This window comes from Manduca sexta, chromosome 16, assembly GCF_014839805.1.
Source record: "Manduca sexta isolate Smith_Timp_Sample1 chromosome 16, JHU_Msex_v1.0, whole genome shotgun sequence".
Taxonomy (NCBI): Eukaryota; Metazoa; Arthropoda; class Insecta; order Lepidoptera; family Sphingidae; genus Manduca; species Manduca sexta.
The window spans coordinates 6,461,564-6,480,557 of record NC_051130.1 but is presented as its reverse complement, the minus strand read 5'-3'; the positions used below and the strand labels follow the sequence as shown (position 1 = coordinate 6,480,557).

At 33.5% G+C, this 18,994-nt stretch overlaps 1 protein-coding gene across 1 annotated transcript in view; it reads left to right on the top strand.

The window, feature by feature from the left end:
• LOC115444755 (ADAMTS-like protein 4) overlaps positions 1 to 18,994 on the top strand; it is a 136,120-nt gene that overhangs the window by 76,514 nt on the left and 40,612 nt on the right. The window contains exons 5-7 of the mRNA XM_037439102.1: positions 1,479 to 1,617; positions 2,947 to 3,049; positions 4,851 to 4,981. Of these exons, the coding sequence (XP_037294999.1) occupies positions 1,479 to 1,617; positions 2,947 to 3,049; positions 4,851 to 4,981 (373 nt within the window). The remainder of the gene's footprint in view (positions 1 to 1,478; positions 1,618 to 2,946; positions 3,050 to 4,850; positions 4,982 to 18,994) is intronic.

Here is an 18,994-nt window from a genome sequence, read left to right as displayed (position 1 = left end):
ATTTTTGGATTACTGAATTTTAAATGGGAAGTTAGGAAAAGATAAACTATGAGTATAAATAAATGTTAAATTATGTTTAATCGATATTTTTGTAAAATATTTTTTTTTCAATCGTTAACCCAATGGTGTGAAATAAAAAGATACTTTCAGTAGCAACGACATCTGTTCACATAAATTTCAACTTTATTGTCTTCATTAAATACACAATTTTCTTCGGCATACGAATTACTAAATAGATTATTTTGTGATTTTCAAAGGTAATGCGGTAGTCGGTCTGCCACATTCAAGGTCAAGAGTATTAAACTGCACATTAAATTGTGAAATTACCGCAACATAACAAATTTGAATCTCGTCCAAAACATAAATTTTATGAGCGGAAGAATAAAAATTGAAGTTTTACGTAAATTTACAGTAAATTTCATGCGAAAATAATGGAACTCTTTATTAAAAAAGAAAGAAAGTAAAATCTCCTATTCCTATTTTTATTTCCTGTCTATTATGAAATGGAAGTATTTTAATTAATATTGATATTCTATTTAATATATAAAATTAAACGTTACATTTAAGGTATATAAAGTAGCGATATACCATTGCTTTTACAAAAACAAAGCAAATGCAAACACGCCTTATAAAAAAAAAACATATTTTAAAGTAAAATTATGTTGATAGCCCTAAGGTGAATGTGCCAGTAACACAGTGAAATCGGTATTTCAACCACATCTCTAGATGTTCAGTCACACGTTATAACACATTTGTGTTTATTATGAGATAAAGTCAACTTTTTGAAGACAATTTTTTGTCTACGTATGAAAGCAAAGGTTGTTTCTTGAAACCAGTATTTAAAATAACATTAACCTAATATACCAACTATGTAACATTTTTGTAAATCGTGCAAAAGTAAGAGAGAAAAAAATAAATAAATTAACAAGTCATTTGCAACACATAAAATAGTCATCATATGATTTCACGTAATTTTACTTTTTTCGCTTAGTTCGTCATTTTTGCTCATAATATTTGTGACTATAAATCGTTTAATTGCTTTGACACTGTTTCACCGAATAATAGAGAGATTTTATGAATGACCTATGACCGTTTCTTTTGAACATATAAATTATTATGAACTTTATTAAACTGCAATAAAGTTTAAATAAAAATGCAATATAATTTGAATCTTCGGGAGAAACTCCTATACTTTCTGCATTATATGGCCTAGTGTCGACGACGCGACGTAGTAAATCGCAATAAGTATATAAGTTCACTGAATACTCGCAAATATAATACTTAAATTTGGATAATGAGATGGCAAAATGCACATACAAATATTATAGTTTTTTGTAAATTTAATAAGTAACATTTAATGCATCTGAGAGTTTATGATACCATGACTCAATTTCTATGAGGTCTATAATATTTTCCTTGTAAGAAGCATGCATTTTCTTTATTTTATAATAATGAACGTTCCCCTCTGTACATTTCAGACTGCGTCGGAGTAGAAAAAGAAGGAAGCTATCAAGAAGCGCAGACCACAACAGACGAGCGCGGAACGTGATCCACGGCCCAGCGTCTGAGCCGGACTGCTTCGGACTGGCGCGTCGGTACCACGAGTGCAATACTGCGGTAAGTATACCCACAACTATCCATCTATATAATCAGCCCATACCTTCCTACTGAGAAACATATAACTATATCCGTCTGGATACCGGCCACCGTACTCCAGGTGTAAAACCCCGCGGAGTTTTAGCTGGTATCCCGTGCGTATGGTCTATATAGCGTTAGGGACTGGGCCCTGCGATCGCCTGACGTTTACCATCTCTCCGGGGGCTTAACGTCGGGTCGTAAGGCACGGTGAACCGAATGTAACCGCTCAGTTGTCCCCGACGAAGGCTGGATAGTAGGACTGTTTCAGTAGCCCTAACGCACTTTCTCCGCGAAATAAAAAAAAGCGTATAGATCGACATAGTCTTCCACTTAATTGTGTTACGTTCCGGTATATATATATCCGGTTACAAACAAATTGGCAATGTTATGTCGACTGGCTCTCGCCAATCATCTCTCATCAGTCGAAACTCTATCTCGACTCTACACAACATATCCACTGCTTGCTGGCTCACCTCACCATATCATATAATCCGCTATATTCATTTTTTTTTCTATACCGACTGTAATAGTAATAGGTGCAGTTTTTATCATCTGCAAATAATAAAAAACGCTTTCTTAGTAATAGAACAATAGCATGTACAAATACGTAAACATTGTATACAAGATAAAAATGGCGGCTTCAACTAAGGTTATCCTACACCAAACACCGCTATTTGCCATATGAAGATCGCTGCAAGGAGGTCAAGTATTCCTAGCTTAGACTTTAAATTGCTTAAGAAATTGTCTCTGATATGTATTTTTTGCGACCGAGTGCGCCAGCAGGCATTTTATACTAACGTCAGAGAAATTTAATTACATCAGTTAACTTGAAGATTATATGGTGTTATTAAGTCTCATTGCGTAATTGTTGGCACTAATCGGATACCTACATCTAATCTTTTCAACTTGTATGTACTTCTCACATTTGAATGTTGGGTATCTGAAAACAATTGTTCCTAGAAGCATATTTTTACAAGAGTTTCTTATGTAGAAAGGAAGAAAGAAAGAAAATTTTATAACTGTATATAATTTGCAACAATTTAAATAGATACATTACTACTTTAAACAAAAAAAAATAAACAAAGAAGAAATACTATATTATTAATTATTATAACATACTACTCTAAACAAAAATGACAAAGTCTAGCAAAGGGGATTATTTGACGAAGATTAGCATAAAAATGACCTGTTTAATTCCTCCCTACTTATTATTCCAAGACACGAGTCTTGGAATAATAATTTTGTCAATCTTAATTTATATTTATTCACATAGATTGATTTATATTTAACCTCGTGTTGTTATTTCAGCCGTGCCCGGGCCCGCAACGGGACTCGCGCGCCGAGCAATGCGCCGTGTACGACCGCAGGCCTTTCCGCGGACGATTTTACACCTGGGTGCCTTATGTCGATGGTAAAATATTTGTTTCTTTGTTTTATTTTAAGGCACTGGAAACTGATCCATTGAGCTAGCTTATAAATTATAACCTACACATTAAAATAAAAAAAATGAGTTGGGGGGTTTCCTAGGAAAATAAAAAATATAGCATGATCGGCGCTACCTTTGAATTTAATTTTTAAAGTTTGCATTGGTCATTGTCAGTACGGGAAATTAGATCTATATTATCAGAACATGACGAAGTATTTTATTTTCCTGGTCAGGGTATACGCTTTGTTAACCTAAAATAAACCTTTCTAAAATGAAAAGCTCGCAGTATAGTTGTTTGGGATATAAAGTAGCCTGAGTCTAGGACATTTTCTATCTGTGATCTGAATTAAACTAAACTGAGCCTGCATTAAAGGCGTATAAGTAAAATAAAATATAAAATTCTCTGGATCTTGTCTATGATAGTTGTGGAGGAGAGCACCACCTCTTTCTCCATTCATGCAGAAGCTTTTTCAATATCTTAAGAACCAAACTATAAAATGGTTAGAAAGACTTTTTAATTGTCGACAATGTCCAATTCAAAAATGTCCCCAATACTTATAAAAGCGGCGATAGCATAGTTTGGTGTGGAACGGACTGCCGAGACGAATGTCCGCAGGTTCAAATCCCAAGGGCACACACCTCTGACTTTTCTAAAATCATGTGTGTATTCTTTGTGAATTTATCGTTCGTTTTAACGGTGAAGGAAAACATCGTGAGGAAACCTGCACATCTGAGAAGTTCTCTATAGGAATTTCGAAGGTGTGTAAAGTCTACCAACCCGCACTAGGCCAGCGTGGTGGACTAAGGCCTAATCCCTCTGAGTAGTAGTGGAGGCCCGTGCTCAGCAGTGGGCAAGTATATAATACAGGGCTGATATTATTATTATTATTACTTATAATCACCACATATTATAAAACAAACTCACCCGCTGCACTGAACACGATAAACTCAAAAACTACCGAACGGATTTGTGTTTGATATGTTGATAATTTGAGATCCTGTGGAAGGACAACGGCTACTTATTATCCCACGGGAACAAATTTTAGGGATAAAAAGTTGACTATGTTTTAAACCAGAATATTGTTCAACCGTGTGCTTAATTTTATTTAAATTCGTTACCCTGTTTTTACGTTTATGTATAACAAACATCTAAATAATCAATTTTCACAAATTATAATTTATAATATTAGTGATATAAACACTATAATAATTAAATAGACCATGAATGTAGAAGAAACTAAATTATACTTACCTACATACATATATCTTTCAAAGCACTTAATTATGTCTGTCACCTCAGCGCTCCCTACTTTTTAAGCGAAGCATGAAGAAGCAATTTAGTAGGCCGGCATAATTAAGGTGATCGACGAGAGATGCGAACGCCCCTCGATAGTTAACTACTTGGGAAGTACTCATTTTATTACCGTGCGATGTTTTGTGTCATTAGTGATTTTAACACACTTTGTTGGTCATTAACGAATATTAATTGAAATGCTATTTACGAATTAAATTTACAATAATATAATTATATAATACTATTTTTCGAATTTTTAATTCAATATATTAATTTAAATAGTATTTTAACACTAATGTGTTGTGGTATATGAACTAACGACACAAGTGATAAAAAATAACGTATCTGAGTAGCGTAAACTGTTAATAATTATAATTTGTCCTCTGCCCACTAGAGGCGCTGTTGTCGTTTGTGCCGATGAAAGATACACGCCCACACAACATACTTTAAAGCCACTAGTTTACAAAGTTTCTAATATTATTATTATTTTAGGTGACGCACCATGCATCCTTAACTGCAGACCTCGTGGCCAGCAGTTTTACGCCTCCTTGGCGCTAGTGGCTGATGGTACTTCGTGTACGAAGCCTGGATTTCGAGCCATCTGTGTGCAAGGATCTTGTAAGGTAAGATTTTTATTTATATAAAATAAAGATTTTTTTGTTACCTTTTAGATAGCAACAATATTATTTTTATTTTGTGACAGCGCCATCTAGCGTCGAATAGAATAAGCGCGCCACCACTGCGCATTTAAGCGACGTCTAGTAACACATTAATAAACTAATGTCAGATGTAACTATAACGTGAAAACGTTTAAATTTTTTTTAAGTAATATTTATTTACCTACAATACCAATTATTTTTGAAGATAGTATTGTTAGACAAAAAGAAAACACTTTTAAATATTATAACATTTCATTATTCCCCTTTTTAGTATAATATACTTACATAGAACAAAAGTGTTCTAAAAACGTTTTTTTATGTAAATACATATTATGTCTTTTTGTGGAGTTTCTGTCTCTTTGTTAGGCAATACATTATTACATTGCTTACTCTACATATCTGACATAGGTAATATTTTGTTCAACATAATTTGATCTAAAATTAAAAAAAATATTTATACAATGAGCACCAAAGTTACATTTTAATTTCAAATTTTTTATGATGTACTACGCAAAAATTCAATCATGTGTTACTTTTCTTATACAAAATCTTAACGCCTAAAATTCAATCAGTTTTTTGTTTCCTTATATTAAAGTCCAAAAAGGTCACATATACAGCCTATCACATACGTTTACAAATTATCTTTCTCCAATTTGTAAAGGTTAAAGTCTCGCGCAAACAATAGAATTCTACCATTACTACTTAGTATCTACCATTTCATCTTCCTCCCGAGCATTGGTTTTTCCAGGATGTGCTGTCTGCTGATCTATTGCCCCTTTACCACACAATAGTATCTTATCTACTCTCAGCTTAATATTGAGCATTTAAAAAGGTACAAACGACCGTACGTTTCAAATTACCGTAATTTGTTTGGTGGTAACGCTGTCCCTATGTTTATTTGAAGGTACATTTTTATAAGAAGTTAAAAAACACAAATGAGATATTCACATGTTTATTGTGGACATTTTTATAGATTTGATTGCGGTTAAAGTTTTCGTCGTGAAATTAATTGCTTTCAACCATTAACATTTTTAAGTATACGGGTGTAATTAGCTTAGCCTTAGCTCGCTGTATTTGGTTTCTCACTATAAGTGCGAGTTTTCTGGAAGACATTTCTTTTAGCGATAAGACCTCCTATTGGTGCATGCATTTACAAAAAACATTAAATATTGTATTAATTTTCCTGTATGTGATGAACAATAAAGGGTTATCATTCATTCATTGAAATGTTTGTGAAATGGTTACTGCTTCCATAAGTATGTCGACTACCTTCACAAAAAAATCTCATTTATGTTTAACCACCAAAATTCATTGACATGAATTACTGAAACAAATACTTATTTCCTTGGCGATAAGGACTCTTATAATATTCATTTCTATAACAATGCCCCAACACCTTTATCAAATTAACAAGGGTCTACAATATCAATAGACGTTTCCCAATACATTAGCTGACCATATATCTCACACTATCACAAAATCTGTCTAAGCATAGGGTCAAAACGAGCACTGCCTCGGGCTACTAACGGTTCTATAGATCAGTTGCTATTTCTCTGACAGTAATGGTTGTCGATTGCCTATACAAACTGACCAGTTTCAGTAGACACTCGTGGTGTCCCTCACGCCTTAAATATAGAACATTTTAGCTCGACAAAGGAGGTCATAATATATTTGTCATATAGCAAGGAATTGTCAAGTTTTGATAGTGTGGAAAATTTATTGATAGGTAATGTGTATGTAAAAAGTGTTTTGCTTACATGAACAGTTGTTATGGTTTAGACAGTCTGTTATTCGTAATGACTTGTGTATGATTTATGACGTAATATTGTGGTAATTGTGAAAACCGTATCTCACAGGCTCATATTAAATAAGAAGGTTTACTGAACGGTACCTAATGTGTTGTCTATGTTTGAAAGTACTTACGACAAAAAAAAAACAATTTCGTATCTATTGCAAATAAGGTCAGGATATTTTTTTCTGTAAGAAAACCCCTTGTATTACTTAAATGATATGTGCCATTTTACGTATGAGACAGTTTATGCTGAATGCAATCTTTTGTTTCTAGTTAATAGGGAACTCGACTTTTGTAATTAGTTGGCCTATATTATATCCGAAATATAAAGATTACTCAGACATAGTATAAAATTTTCTAAAATACATACAATTATATAGGTATTTCAATAAACATATCGTCGCCATATCTTATTACGCTAAATAAATTTAATACTTGATTATAACCTTTCTACAAACAAAATAATAACTTTTAAGTTTAATACTTTTTAAATCCATCAATACGTTACAAGCATTCACTATTCGGATACAAAGAAAATCGTATTAGGGATAGCGTTGCAAGCTGACAAGAGCGGAGTTCGACAAAGACGAACCTAACACAAAGAGCGTTCTCAACAGTAGGCACACGGATAATGGGCCCCAGATGCAAAGTCAGTGTTGCCAACTCTTTTTTACCGAACCCCAATGAATGACTTTTCAAACTATCAGGAAACACCTAAGTATGATTTTCTGGTGATCTTTTATAAGACGCAATAGTATAATAACTTTTTTGGCGATTTTACAACTTTAACAGTTGTAAAATCGCCAGCAATAGTAAAATTATGTGACATATTTTTTTTATTTTTCAATGAATTTAGAGCTCCGTTCCACCAATTGTTCAAAACTTATCCACCAATAAAACCCGGCAATCACTAAAACTAATATTTTTCCGTCAAAAGTGGGGTCTAAACCACCAGTTTTAGTGGTAAATTCACTAAGTTGGCATCACTGAGCTGAGTTATCTAGCCGTTTGACTCGACATTCCGAGTGTTCCGGGCTGCATGATTGCTTTGATTCCATCGATTTTGTCTGCTTCCCTCTGACTATTGAGAGTCTTCCCTTTCATTAGAGTTTGCTTTGGCGGAACACGTTGTTGGGAAAATGCAAGTTTGCAAATTAGGACGAAATGTAATTGTATCTAATTGCATAGTAATATAGATACTTAATGCCAGACAGAATAAAAAAAATCTTACTGATGTAAAAGCGAAAGTTTGTGAAAATGTTTGGATGATTTTAAGAATAAAATTTGGAAACAGCTAGACGGATTTGGATAAAACTTGGCACATACATATACCGTGTCTTAGATCAACACATAGAAACCTTTTATCCCGGTATTTTATTACGGTATTTAATTTAAAAAGATGTTGTCGGGATCATCAATCAACACTATGGTTTTGTACTGTGATTAGGGACTATTGTACCGGAAAGGCTTGTGACGCGAGTGAAAACGCGAACAACATCTATTAATAAAAAAGGTAATACAACGTAGTTACTGTAGGTAAATAATTTCAATTATTGAAAAGAAAATGCAACAGAAAATACTGTAATTGCAGATGCTTTTAAAAATAAAACTATGTGTAAACAGGTTGCAGGCCGTCTGGTAAAATGACGGGACATAGCAATGCCGTCACAAAACTGTTGCAAACAAACAATTTATGAACTGATAAATCGATAAAATCACGATCCACTGCTATCTTTAAACGTCCATATTTCAAGATCCCTGACAGGATGTAGCAATGGAAAGTGAACAAAGTAGGAAAGTCAGACGAAATGATGTAACAAATGCCCGCAGCTGTATTTACATTGCATCGAACGACAAATTAATTGTACTATAATGACAAGCCGGCGCTGCTTGATGCAGACCTGTTAGGCGATTTCTATCCACTGCTTATTACCAATGCATTGGTATGGTAATTACGGGTTGTTTGAAGTGAGCAATTTAAGCCGATATAATTCATTTTCTGGACATAATAAGTATGTTTGTTTTGACGTTTTTCCTTGCGCAAAATCTGTTATGAAAAATGTCTTAATATCAAGTTGTTTTGAAAGTAAAGGGATTTATAATAGACATAAGGACACAAATAAGAAAACATGTAGATTATAGAGATCGTTGAAAATGTAGAAACGGCTTCTAACATTTTTACGACGTGACCTAATGCATCTCTCATTAATAAGCATCACAATACTTAGACAAATCGCATATACGCTGATATTAGTGGTAGGTTATACTTTATATCTGCCCGGATAACGCCCATCGTACACAAAGTGATAAAACCCGCCATAGTGGCCCACGTAAGTGTGTCGCGTTCCGAGATCAGCCTGTGTACATCCGGTTCTAATGGGTCGGCATAATTGTGTCGACTGTCGAGAGGTAATCATCTCTCGTCAGTTGACATTCTATTGGACCCAACTTCACTTATCATCAGGTGCAGAAGGATCCCTACTATGCACGTATAAAAAAATAACCCACATAAATAACTGGATAAATTCAATTCCAATTCCAATCTTCAAATCGCCAAGACTATTCTTACCAACAATTTATTTTTGTTCACAAAAATAAAAAAGGCATTTACTATTATAAATATATTTCAATCAAACTTAACGTGTATTTGTTGTATCTCTTCACCTACTTTCGAGTCCTGACTACACGTGAATAGAATGAATTTCTGTGTTAAAGGAACAAAGAGAAACAAGGTAAGTTTATGTTCATAACGAGTCATTCGTTGCATACATATTATTTACATATTAATAAAACTGCGTATAACTCACAACTCAATTTACACAATTGCTGTCTCTAGTATGCACCTACTGAATTTTTAATAAAATGTCTGTTATTCTCACAAAACTATTTATTTGTGTTAAATATTGGAATGTTTTTCGCCGCACCTAGAAAGCTATAATATTGTGAGGAAACGTAGGTATCCGACGGTTCTACAAAAATTAATTTGTAGGTGTGTGAAGTCTTTCAATCCTGTAGCGTATACTTAAGTTAACCCTCTCGATAGTAGAGGAGAGCCGTGCCTCATAATGGGACAGTACATAATTCAGGGCTGACAGCTATAAAATATTTAATTTTAATAACAATTAATTTGTATTTGCATTTATACCATGTATTTAATTTCAGGGTTCAAAAATATACTTGGTCAAATCAATTTTCTTAAAAAACTTCACTAATATATATTTTACCCACACTGTCACATTATAATATTTAGTAATAAATTCAATTAATTATGCTTACATTTTAATGCATGTTAAATATAAAAATCGTTTTACTGCCTTCACAGCATATAGTATGAAACTGCATAATATGATATAAAACAAAATATCAAAAGCAATTACCAAACTCATTGCTCATAATATTTTTATTGCACAAGCCATAAGTGGAGGTTATAATAAAAGGGGAAAAGTATGCCTTAACCGTCAAAGCGATATTTTCTAGAAATGTCATTGCATAACTAGTTTACGAGCGGCGTGATCACTTCGACCCAAATACAGAGTAGGCTTCAAAAATTTCCTCGTGAAAGTCTCGGTAAAGTCTCAATTACGAAAAGGAAACTCGAAATAATGTTAACAACTACTATATAATTTGTTTGATCGTCAAGTAACAAGATAAAAGTGGCTTCATGCATAATTGAAAGTGCCGCTAGAATGGCAAACGCTTATCTGGCGCTCTGGTGGCTGGCGCTTACGGTAAAATTTGTGATTACGGATATAAGAATTATGGATGCATATTAACTTTCGCCGGAACCGACGTTTAACGCCACTCACTAGATTGTGAACTATTAAAGAAATATTTATATTCTCACACACACTAACACACACTCACGCCTTTTATCCCCGAAGGAGTAGACAGAGGCGCAACTGGTGTACCCATTTTCCGCCATATCGGGCCCGAATTCCAAACTCCAGGCTGATAATCAGTAGAAAAACCCAATATCACTTTACCCGACCCGAATAGAACCCAAGACCTCAGAGTTGCATCTATTTTCAATTAAGTACTAAATTTTTACCTATAAATATTCATATTATATTATTTACATTCAAAATATTACTAACACATTATACAAAATTGAAGTAAATTGAAAGAATGTTTAGATTTGGAGACGCTTAGAAACTTTGGATCAATCACCTACCTACCACCTCCTTACATTAATATACATACGTAGTACTTTACACAAGAATTCATTGTAAACGTGGATGCCTTTCTTATACGGGGGCACAGCAATGACCCCACAGCTCCTGATGGTAAGTGGAGTGAGGTCCAATAAAATGTCGACTGCGAGAGATGATTACCCCTCGGCAGTTAAAACAATTATTATTATTTTTTTTATTTTTTTTTTATTTTTATTTATTTAAGGACCTCCAACAAAGGTTACACGGCTTATAATAAATACAATGTCGTAATATTGGTATAATTAACAATGTGACGTGCCTCTTCAATTACAGGAGACCACAGCATGCAAATTTATATATTAGTACAGCGGCAAAAATAATAATATTTGTTACTAATATTATTTAGGTATATAAGTAGAAACTTAAAGCAGACAAAAGGGATAAAACATAATAAGAAGTGACAAAACATAACAACATCTTATGTTATAACATGTGGTGGTGAATGAGATGCCATTATGCCAAAATTATGCCAGCTTGTTGCAACCGGGTATACACAGAATGATCCCGGAATGCAACACACTTACGTAAGCTACTTGTGAGCGGTGGTCGCTACCTGGGTAGGATATAAATATATCCTACCACCAGCGAATATCAAAATGTGATATAATAGCTTACTAATATCAAAATGTGAGGCCATACTCCCTGTCCAATTAAATAAGCTAGTTAATACACCCGGCTTTCAACTTTCGAACATCAATCATTGACAATTTCTATCAAATTGCAATTAATGCAACATAAGTAAACCAACGAGTGGTTATCAAGCGAAACTTCAATATTTGCATTAGCGAATGACTGGCGGCTTATTGTGAACTGATTGCGTTGTAAAATGCATTTAATATTGTAAAGTCACGATAGTAGTTAGTTTAGATATTACACCTTTTGATATGTCATTAATATGCTTCCTTAGTAATTGTGAGTTTTAGAGCACATAATATTCGAAATATTGTTAATACCTAATTGTGAGTTTTAGGGCACATAGTATTCGATACCGTTCACTCGTAATTTATAAATTTTTATAACCACTATTTCTCATTGGATCAATAATAATAAATAATAACATTTGTTTTTATTTTGCACTGTTAAATTCATACAAATCGTAATTGTGATTACAATAATAATTTACAAAACTAATAACCGAACTTTTTAGCACTAGCATATCGATGCCATAATATAGTATTGATTTTGTTACCGTCTTTAATTTGCGCATTGTCTTATAGATCAATTGGCAGAGAATGCCTACTGACTTAGAGCCCCCTTTATACAATTGTAATAAATAACGAAACATATTTTAACTAATTAAGCACTTTATAATTTACTAACTTTTGCCTGCCGCTTTACCCCTATGAAAAATTTGCATGGGATAAATATATACCAGGATAAAAAATAGCTTATAGCACTCGGAGTAACGTAGCTACCTAATAGTGGAAAAAAATAACGGTTTAGTAGTTCTTGAAATTAGCGCGTTCAAACAAACAAACCCTTCAGCTTTATGTAGTAGTAAAGATTATTATTTATACAGGGTATATTTAACATTGCATTACTAAATGAAACCACACACGCGTCTTCACCTTTACTGACATTGTGCCACAAAAATCATCAATTAAGTAATAACGAATATCTTTACCAAAAATCCTGGTTTTAGTTTTCAGATTTTTTGATCATTTTGAAGTTTAATCCGAATATGGCTTGTACGTGACTATATTTCTGACTGAAAGTATGATGTTGCCGCTACAACGAATTCTTTTAGAGTAGTAGTAGTGGCATCAGGGCGCGAAAAATTAAAATTACTTTTTAATTAATATTTATTTGTTTGAAATTTACACTTTTTTATTTAACATCTATGGTTTAAGTTACTTATTGTAAAATCATATTTCGAAGGAAAAAAGTATGTGGTCTCATTTAGTAACGCAATGACAAAATGACTCTGTATAGTGGCAATTTGTGTATTTCATCACACTAATAATACAATCCGAAAACCGCCAAATCTTGGATGCCATAAAAGCATGAACCCTATGGCATTAGACCATGACATCATCACGGTGACATTTCCATGTCCATATATGATAGGGCGTTTGATAAATGATAGCACTGACGAGTTCATGTTTTAAGGCTACAGATTTGGTCACGATCGATAAAGAATGATTGAATGACCTGATGTAATATGCAAGGAGATCAATGTTATCTCGCGTGTCTGGCTATTTCCAATTGTAATACGATACATACAGTCAGTTGGCAGACTAATTGTCTTAAGCGACATTGAGTTGTATGTGTATTTGGAATCAGCATATTTTTTAACTAACCAAATAATATTATACATGCTCCTACAATAGTCTTATAATAATAATACTTCGTATAATCCGTGGAAAATGGTGTGGATTGTGCATTTTGCCTAATTTGTTGTATACAATTGTTTATTTTCTGTAATAACTAAAATAAAATAAAAATAAAAGAGACTTAATTTTTCGAAAAAAAAACTATAAAATAAAAATACACTTATGTTAAATATATATTTTTTTTAAGGCGATTTAGTTATTGTTTAAAATACTGGTTATCAATTTGAAGAAAACAAAATATGGCACCAATCTAGAGGTGTATATTCTTTCGATTAAAAAAATCTGTGGTCACATTAACAACAAATACACGTCTAATTGATAACCTCCTCCTTTTTTAAATTCGATTAAAATGAAGAGAAACATATTAATAGATTATATAATATGAGCCACAATAATTTCATTACTATAATCTTATTACTCGTTATCTATTTCTATACTAGTCTCCAAGGACATGCCATTAGACGGCCTTCGGCCCGCGCCTGGTTTCTGCAAGGCGCCATTGCAATGCATAATAGCTCACAAATACATTCACTTATCTTTTATAGATTATCTACAAAATCTATCAAGGCATTTGTTAATGATTTAAAGCTCAATTTTCTATCAACTTCCCGAACACGTATAATTTGCGTTCAATCGTACACAATTTAAATATTTTACTAAGCAGATAATGATAGCAAAGGGCATCAGCGTGAAACGTGAGTGTTATATCAGGGTGACTAATTGGTAAATTACACAGACGCCGATGGTTGGCAGAATGAACCATAACCTTAGCCTCGGGGTACAGAAAACTAAAGTTTGATTGTGTATGTTACAGATAAACTTACAAAGCTGGCGTTTTAACATAATATACAACAGATTTTATTCCAAACTTAAATTTAATTTTTATCCACACATCCAAGACATGATACACATTTATCTGAGCTTCTGTGGAACTCAATGATTTATTTAACCTCTGCTAATTGTAGGCTCATGTAATTCATCAAATTAAATATACATTTTATCTCTTGGACTGTTAAGGATCATTCGATCATTCAATCCGGGATTGGAATAATGCATCCAACTTCAACCATCATGAAAGACGTTAACATCAAAACCCGTGGTACGTCTCAGTCTCGCCCGTACGGGAACGTTACCAAATAAAGTACCACGCCTGTCTAGGTAAGATGGATTGATTATTATTTCATAATTTAACAGTAACAAACACCCTGCGCTTGTTAAGTCTTGACATACAAGTGTTACGATAATAGCTATACAATTCGTGGGAATTCGCGGATAGTAAATATAATATTGTTGATGTTAACGCACTTTAAGGTTTAAGGTTACCTACATTGTAATTGTCAGTTCTCAAATGTTGATAATATGGCTAGGATGAAGTCGTATCATTATCAAAAAGCGTAACTTTTTTTATTACGTACTTTAGCATATAGCTTTGCTAATTATAATTCGTATTCTATAAAAAAGACTACCAACACAATATGACCCAAAATGGAATCAGAATGTAAAAATATGTTGTCGTTTTTTACTAAGAAACAAACAGATTAATCAGACCTCCAAAATGTTGGACGATATAGTTGAAAAAAAAAAACTAACATAAAAAGATACAGAACAAGAGATAACATACAAAATATTTGTCCCTAAACTACGGCTATTCTAGAAAAATCTGAAAAATCCACATAACCTGAGTAAACAATAGCAAAGACCGTAGTATCGCCAGACGTTTATTCTCCAATAACGGTGTAAGTATTATCGCCTTATGTTAAACGGTTGTTAGAATCAGCGATAAATGTTTTGCGGAATCCCAGAGTGCGAGATTAGCACGCCAGATTTGTTCGCAGCTTGATAATATGTTACTGTATTCCCATTTCCACAAATGTGAGTTTTGAACAGTTTAGACAATTTTCTTGGAGTTTACGATGCAATTTTTGGAGAACTAACATCATGTAACGTTTACCGACCTGTTTTATGAACTATAACTTTAATGGTATAATTAAACGTTGTAATGGGAACATAGGACTTTATATAGCAGAATGAGAAATATCATTACTGTTGATAAGAAGGAAGGAGGAAGGAGAATAAAGGAGTGAAATATATAAGTCGGATCAAGCATATATAACGTTTGTTCAAATGGATTGGCGGAATGTACATCATGCGTCCCTTATGACGTAACTTTAACTACGTCAACATATGAATCGTCTCATTGATTTACCAGTTACGTATTTAGGATAACGTAACGGGTAGAATGGTGAGAATGCCACGATATGGAATTTTGTTTTTGCTTTTGACTTTACTGTCTAACGACAATACTCAGAATACCATTGACTTATTTTTAATATGTTTATTTTACAGTCCAAAGATATACACACCTTTTATCACTCACTCCTGTTATCCCCGAAGGCGTAGGCAGAGTTGCAACTGGTGCACCCACCTCTCCACAGTGTGCATACCGTCTCATGTTGCGAACCTATCGCTATACCAAAAAAAAAACAATATCACTTTACCCGACATGAGTATCGAACCCAAGATCTCATCACTAAAGTCTTAGCATAATACAACTACACCCAAGCAGTCCAAAGATATAAACATAAATACCTTATGTTCAGTTATTATTACTGTTTTATGACGTTGTCAGCAATCATCAATCTCTGTGCTGACAGTTTCAAAATCTCCATTGTTTGACTATACAATTTCATAATGGACGAAAATTGTAAATAAGTTGTCAAACTGTACTTACGTCTTCATTCGACCACAAATGGTTTTTGCGCCAACAAGACTTTCATATTGACGGTTGAAAAGCCAATAGACTTAAGCGACTTTTTTTTCTTTTTCTTTTGCGGCACTGATTTTCATACATATTTAAAATCATCTTTTTTTTAACCGACTTCAAAAAAAAGGAGGAGGTTATCAATTCGACGTGAATTTTTTTTGTTTTTTAAATTAGTTTCAATTTTTCGAAAAAAGTACGCTTGAGTCAATTAGCATTTCAACTGTCGATACATGTGCTGATAGAACTGCGTAGTTTTATACTGTTATGTTTAATATGGGTGTAATTCCTAAATAATTTCAAGGTCTACTTGCAATATTAAATTTTATCGGTAAATTCATAAAAATCCCAGTATTTAAGTGGAGTGTCCAAGAATTCGCAAAAAAAAATATTTATTATTATTAACTGTGTTTAAACATAATTCTTAATACCTGCCCACAAACTTTTATTGGAACCATGAGGATTACGAGCATAACTTCCGCCAGATATACCAAATAAACACATGCCAAAAATACCTAAGACAAAAGAACATTTCGTGCTTATATTCTGCTCGTAAATTTTCGAAGAATGCAAAATATTTTGAATCAGCGTATGCGGTAGTGACTTGTGAATTTACCGAAGGCGGTTCCATACGTTCTTTATATAAAAGTGACGGATCCGACGCGTGATACCAATCACTGTTTTGTTTTTCCAATTGCCGCTTGTCTGGATTTACGTACATATTTATTGCCAACAATAATTTCGATTGTGTTTATTTTTATGTTTTTCTGTTTTCGCGTAAGAATAACTTACGCAAAAATAACATCTGACTAAAGTTACAAGAATGTATAGAAACGTTTGCTGAAGAAAATTTTGGTATGCGTATTCACGAGTACCACAAATATACGGCTAATGGCATTAGCACATTACTTCAGTTATGACAGTTGCAAAATGCAGGCCATCGTAGGCGTAATAAAAGCTTTCGACGATGGAATATATTTGTTTGTATTGTTAATGTAATTTTAAATATTTCGCTTTGGAATACATCACCTATTGTGACCTACATAAATAACGCCTATAACTTCTCTATTCCATAGAATATTCCAAAAATTAATATGTTGTTGCAGCTGGGAGCGAGGCGTGAAATATAGCGTTTTTAAAATAGAGATTTTGGATATAAATGTTTACAATAGCTAACATCAAAGACGTATCGGCACTGACCTTTCCAGATGAGTATAGACGTAACTTTGTAGTATCCTTGGCCTGTACATAGCGGAATGCGGTTCGTGACAAATTTTGTTAGCGTTAATAAAAGTGAAGGAATTGGGGTCACGTACGCAGGTAATATGTTAGACGGTTAAAATACCTACAAAACTATAACTTAATTTATACCCGTTAAGGTCATGAGGTCAACAAACGTCTAACTGATATATATAAAGCCATTTTTAATAAATGATCTCAATCTTGATCTTCTATCCGAGCTTGAAAATAAACCAATAAAAATAAGCATGTCAAAAAACCTTTGTTCTAATTGGTCCATTTTCGCAATGGGTTAAAACGAGTGATTGGTTTCGTTTATCGAAAACGGTGGATAGTGACTAGAAATAAAGATCAGATACTTTCAATAATTTAATGTTTTCCTTAATTAGGTGATAATGGTTTTTTAATTTATACATCAAATTGAATTTTTTGAAGCAAATCAAATAATTCAATGGATTGGTTGAATTAGATAATAATTTTATTCCAATACTTTCCAAATTTTATGTTTTCCTTAATTAAGTTTTAAGGATCATAATTTATAGATTAAATCTTTATCTAAATGATTTTTTCAAGCAACTCAATGCAATGGATTGTTTGAATAAAGCAAACGTCACGGTAGGTGTGTACTAAACGCTTTGCCACACACGCTGTCTCGCGCCCGTCACTCTGAAACGTGAGATAATAACTCTCATAATGCCCTGTATTTTCGCATGTTGTAAGCAGAACACTGAACCCAAGTTAACACTTAGAACCTTAGTTCTCTGATTGACACCTAAATAAACAAAGCCGTAATGCCTTAAATAGACTGTAAAAAACACTTTAAGTCTATTAAACAAGAACGTAACAAAGTAACCGACTCATCGTTCAAGAAGCATTGCGGCCGGGACGCCATAAATACTACTTAACTATGATTTAAAGCTAGATTATTATTTCCGCAATGCGAACTTGTTCAACCGCATTTTGACTATGTGATAAAATGAACCCTATTTACGAGGGTTGTAAATAATCATTATCAGCAATAATTTCCAAAATTGTATATTGAAATAATGATTTATTTTATATTGGAATTAGCTTGGCTGCTTCGGTGGTGTAGTTGTATTGTACGAATGGCGGGCTGAGATCTTAGTTTCGAGTTCTAGGTTGGGCAAAATGATAAGAGTCTGGAACTAGTGCTCGATTTGGCGACAGGCAAGCTCGACTATTGCATCATGGGACGGATTACACACAGCGAAAAGTGCATTAATTGCGTCTCTGCCTACCCTCCAAGGAAAAAGGTGCGAGTGTACGTGCGAAACTAGGCTAAGCTAAAGCTATTTGGAACGATATCGCATTTTCGCGGCTATTGCCTAATAACTAATATGTTCCATGTGTTGTATGTGAACTTCTCAATGTGCATGACGGGGGCTTTCAAACATTGTTCTATTAGCAATAGCTTCCATTATAATTGGATTTATGTATTGCATTTAGCTAAACGTATTTATTTAGAATTACGATCCTTACGTTTAATCGCAATCGTTTCGTATTGTTACAAGAAGACTTGCGTATTGAGTTTACAAAATAGTACGTATTTTAGAAGCATTACTTACTACAATTATAGTATTCATACCATATCAATATAAGGTAGATGTAAAATAATTATCC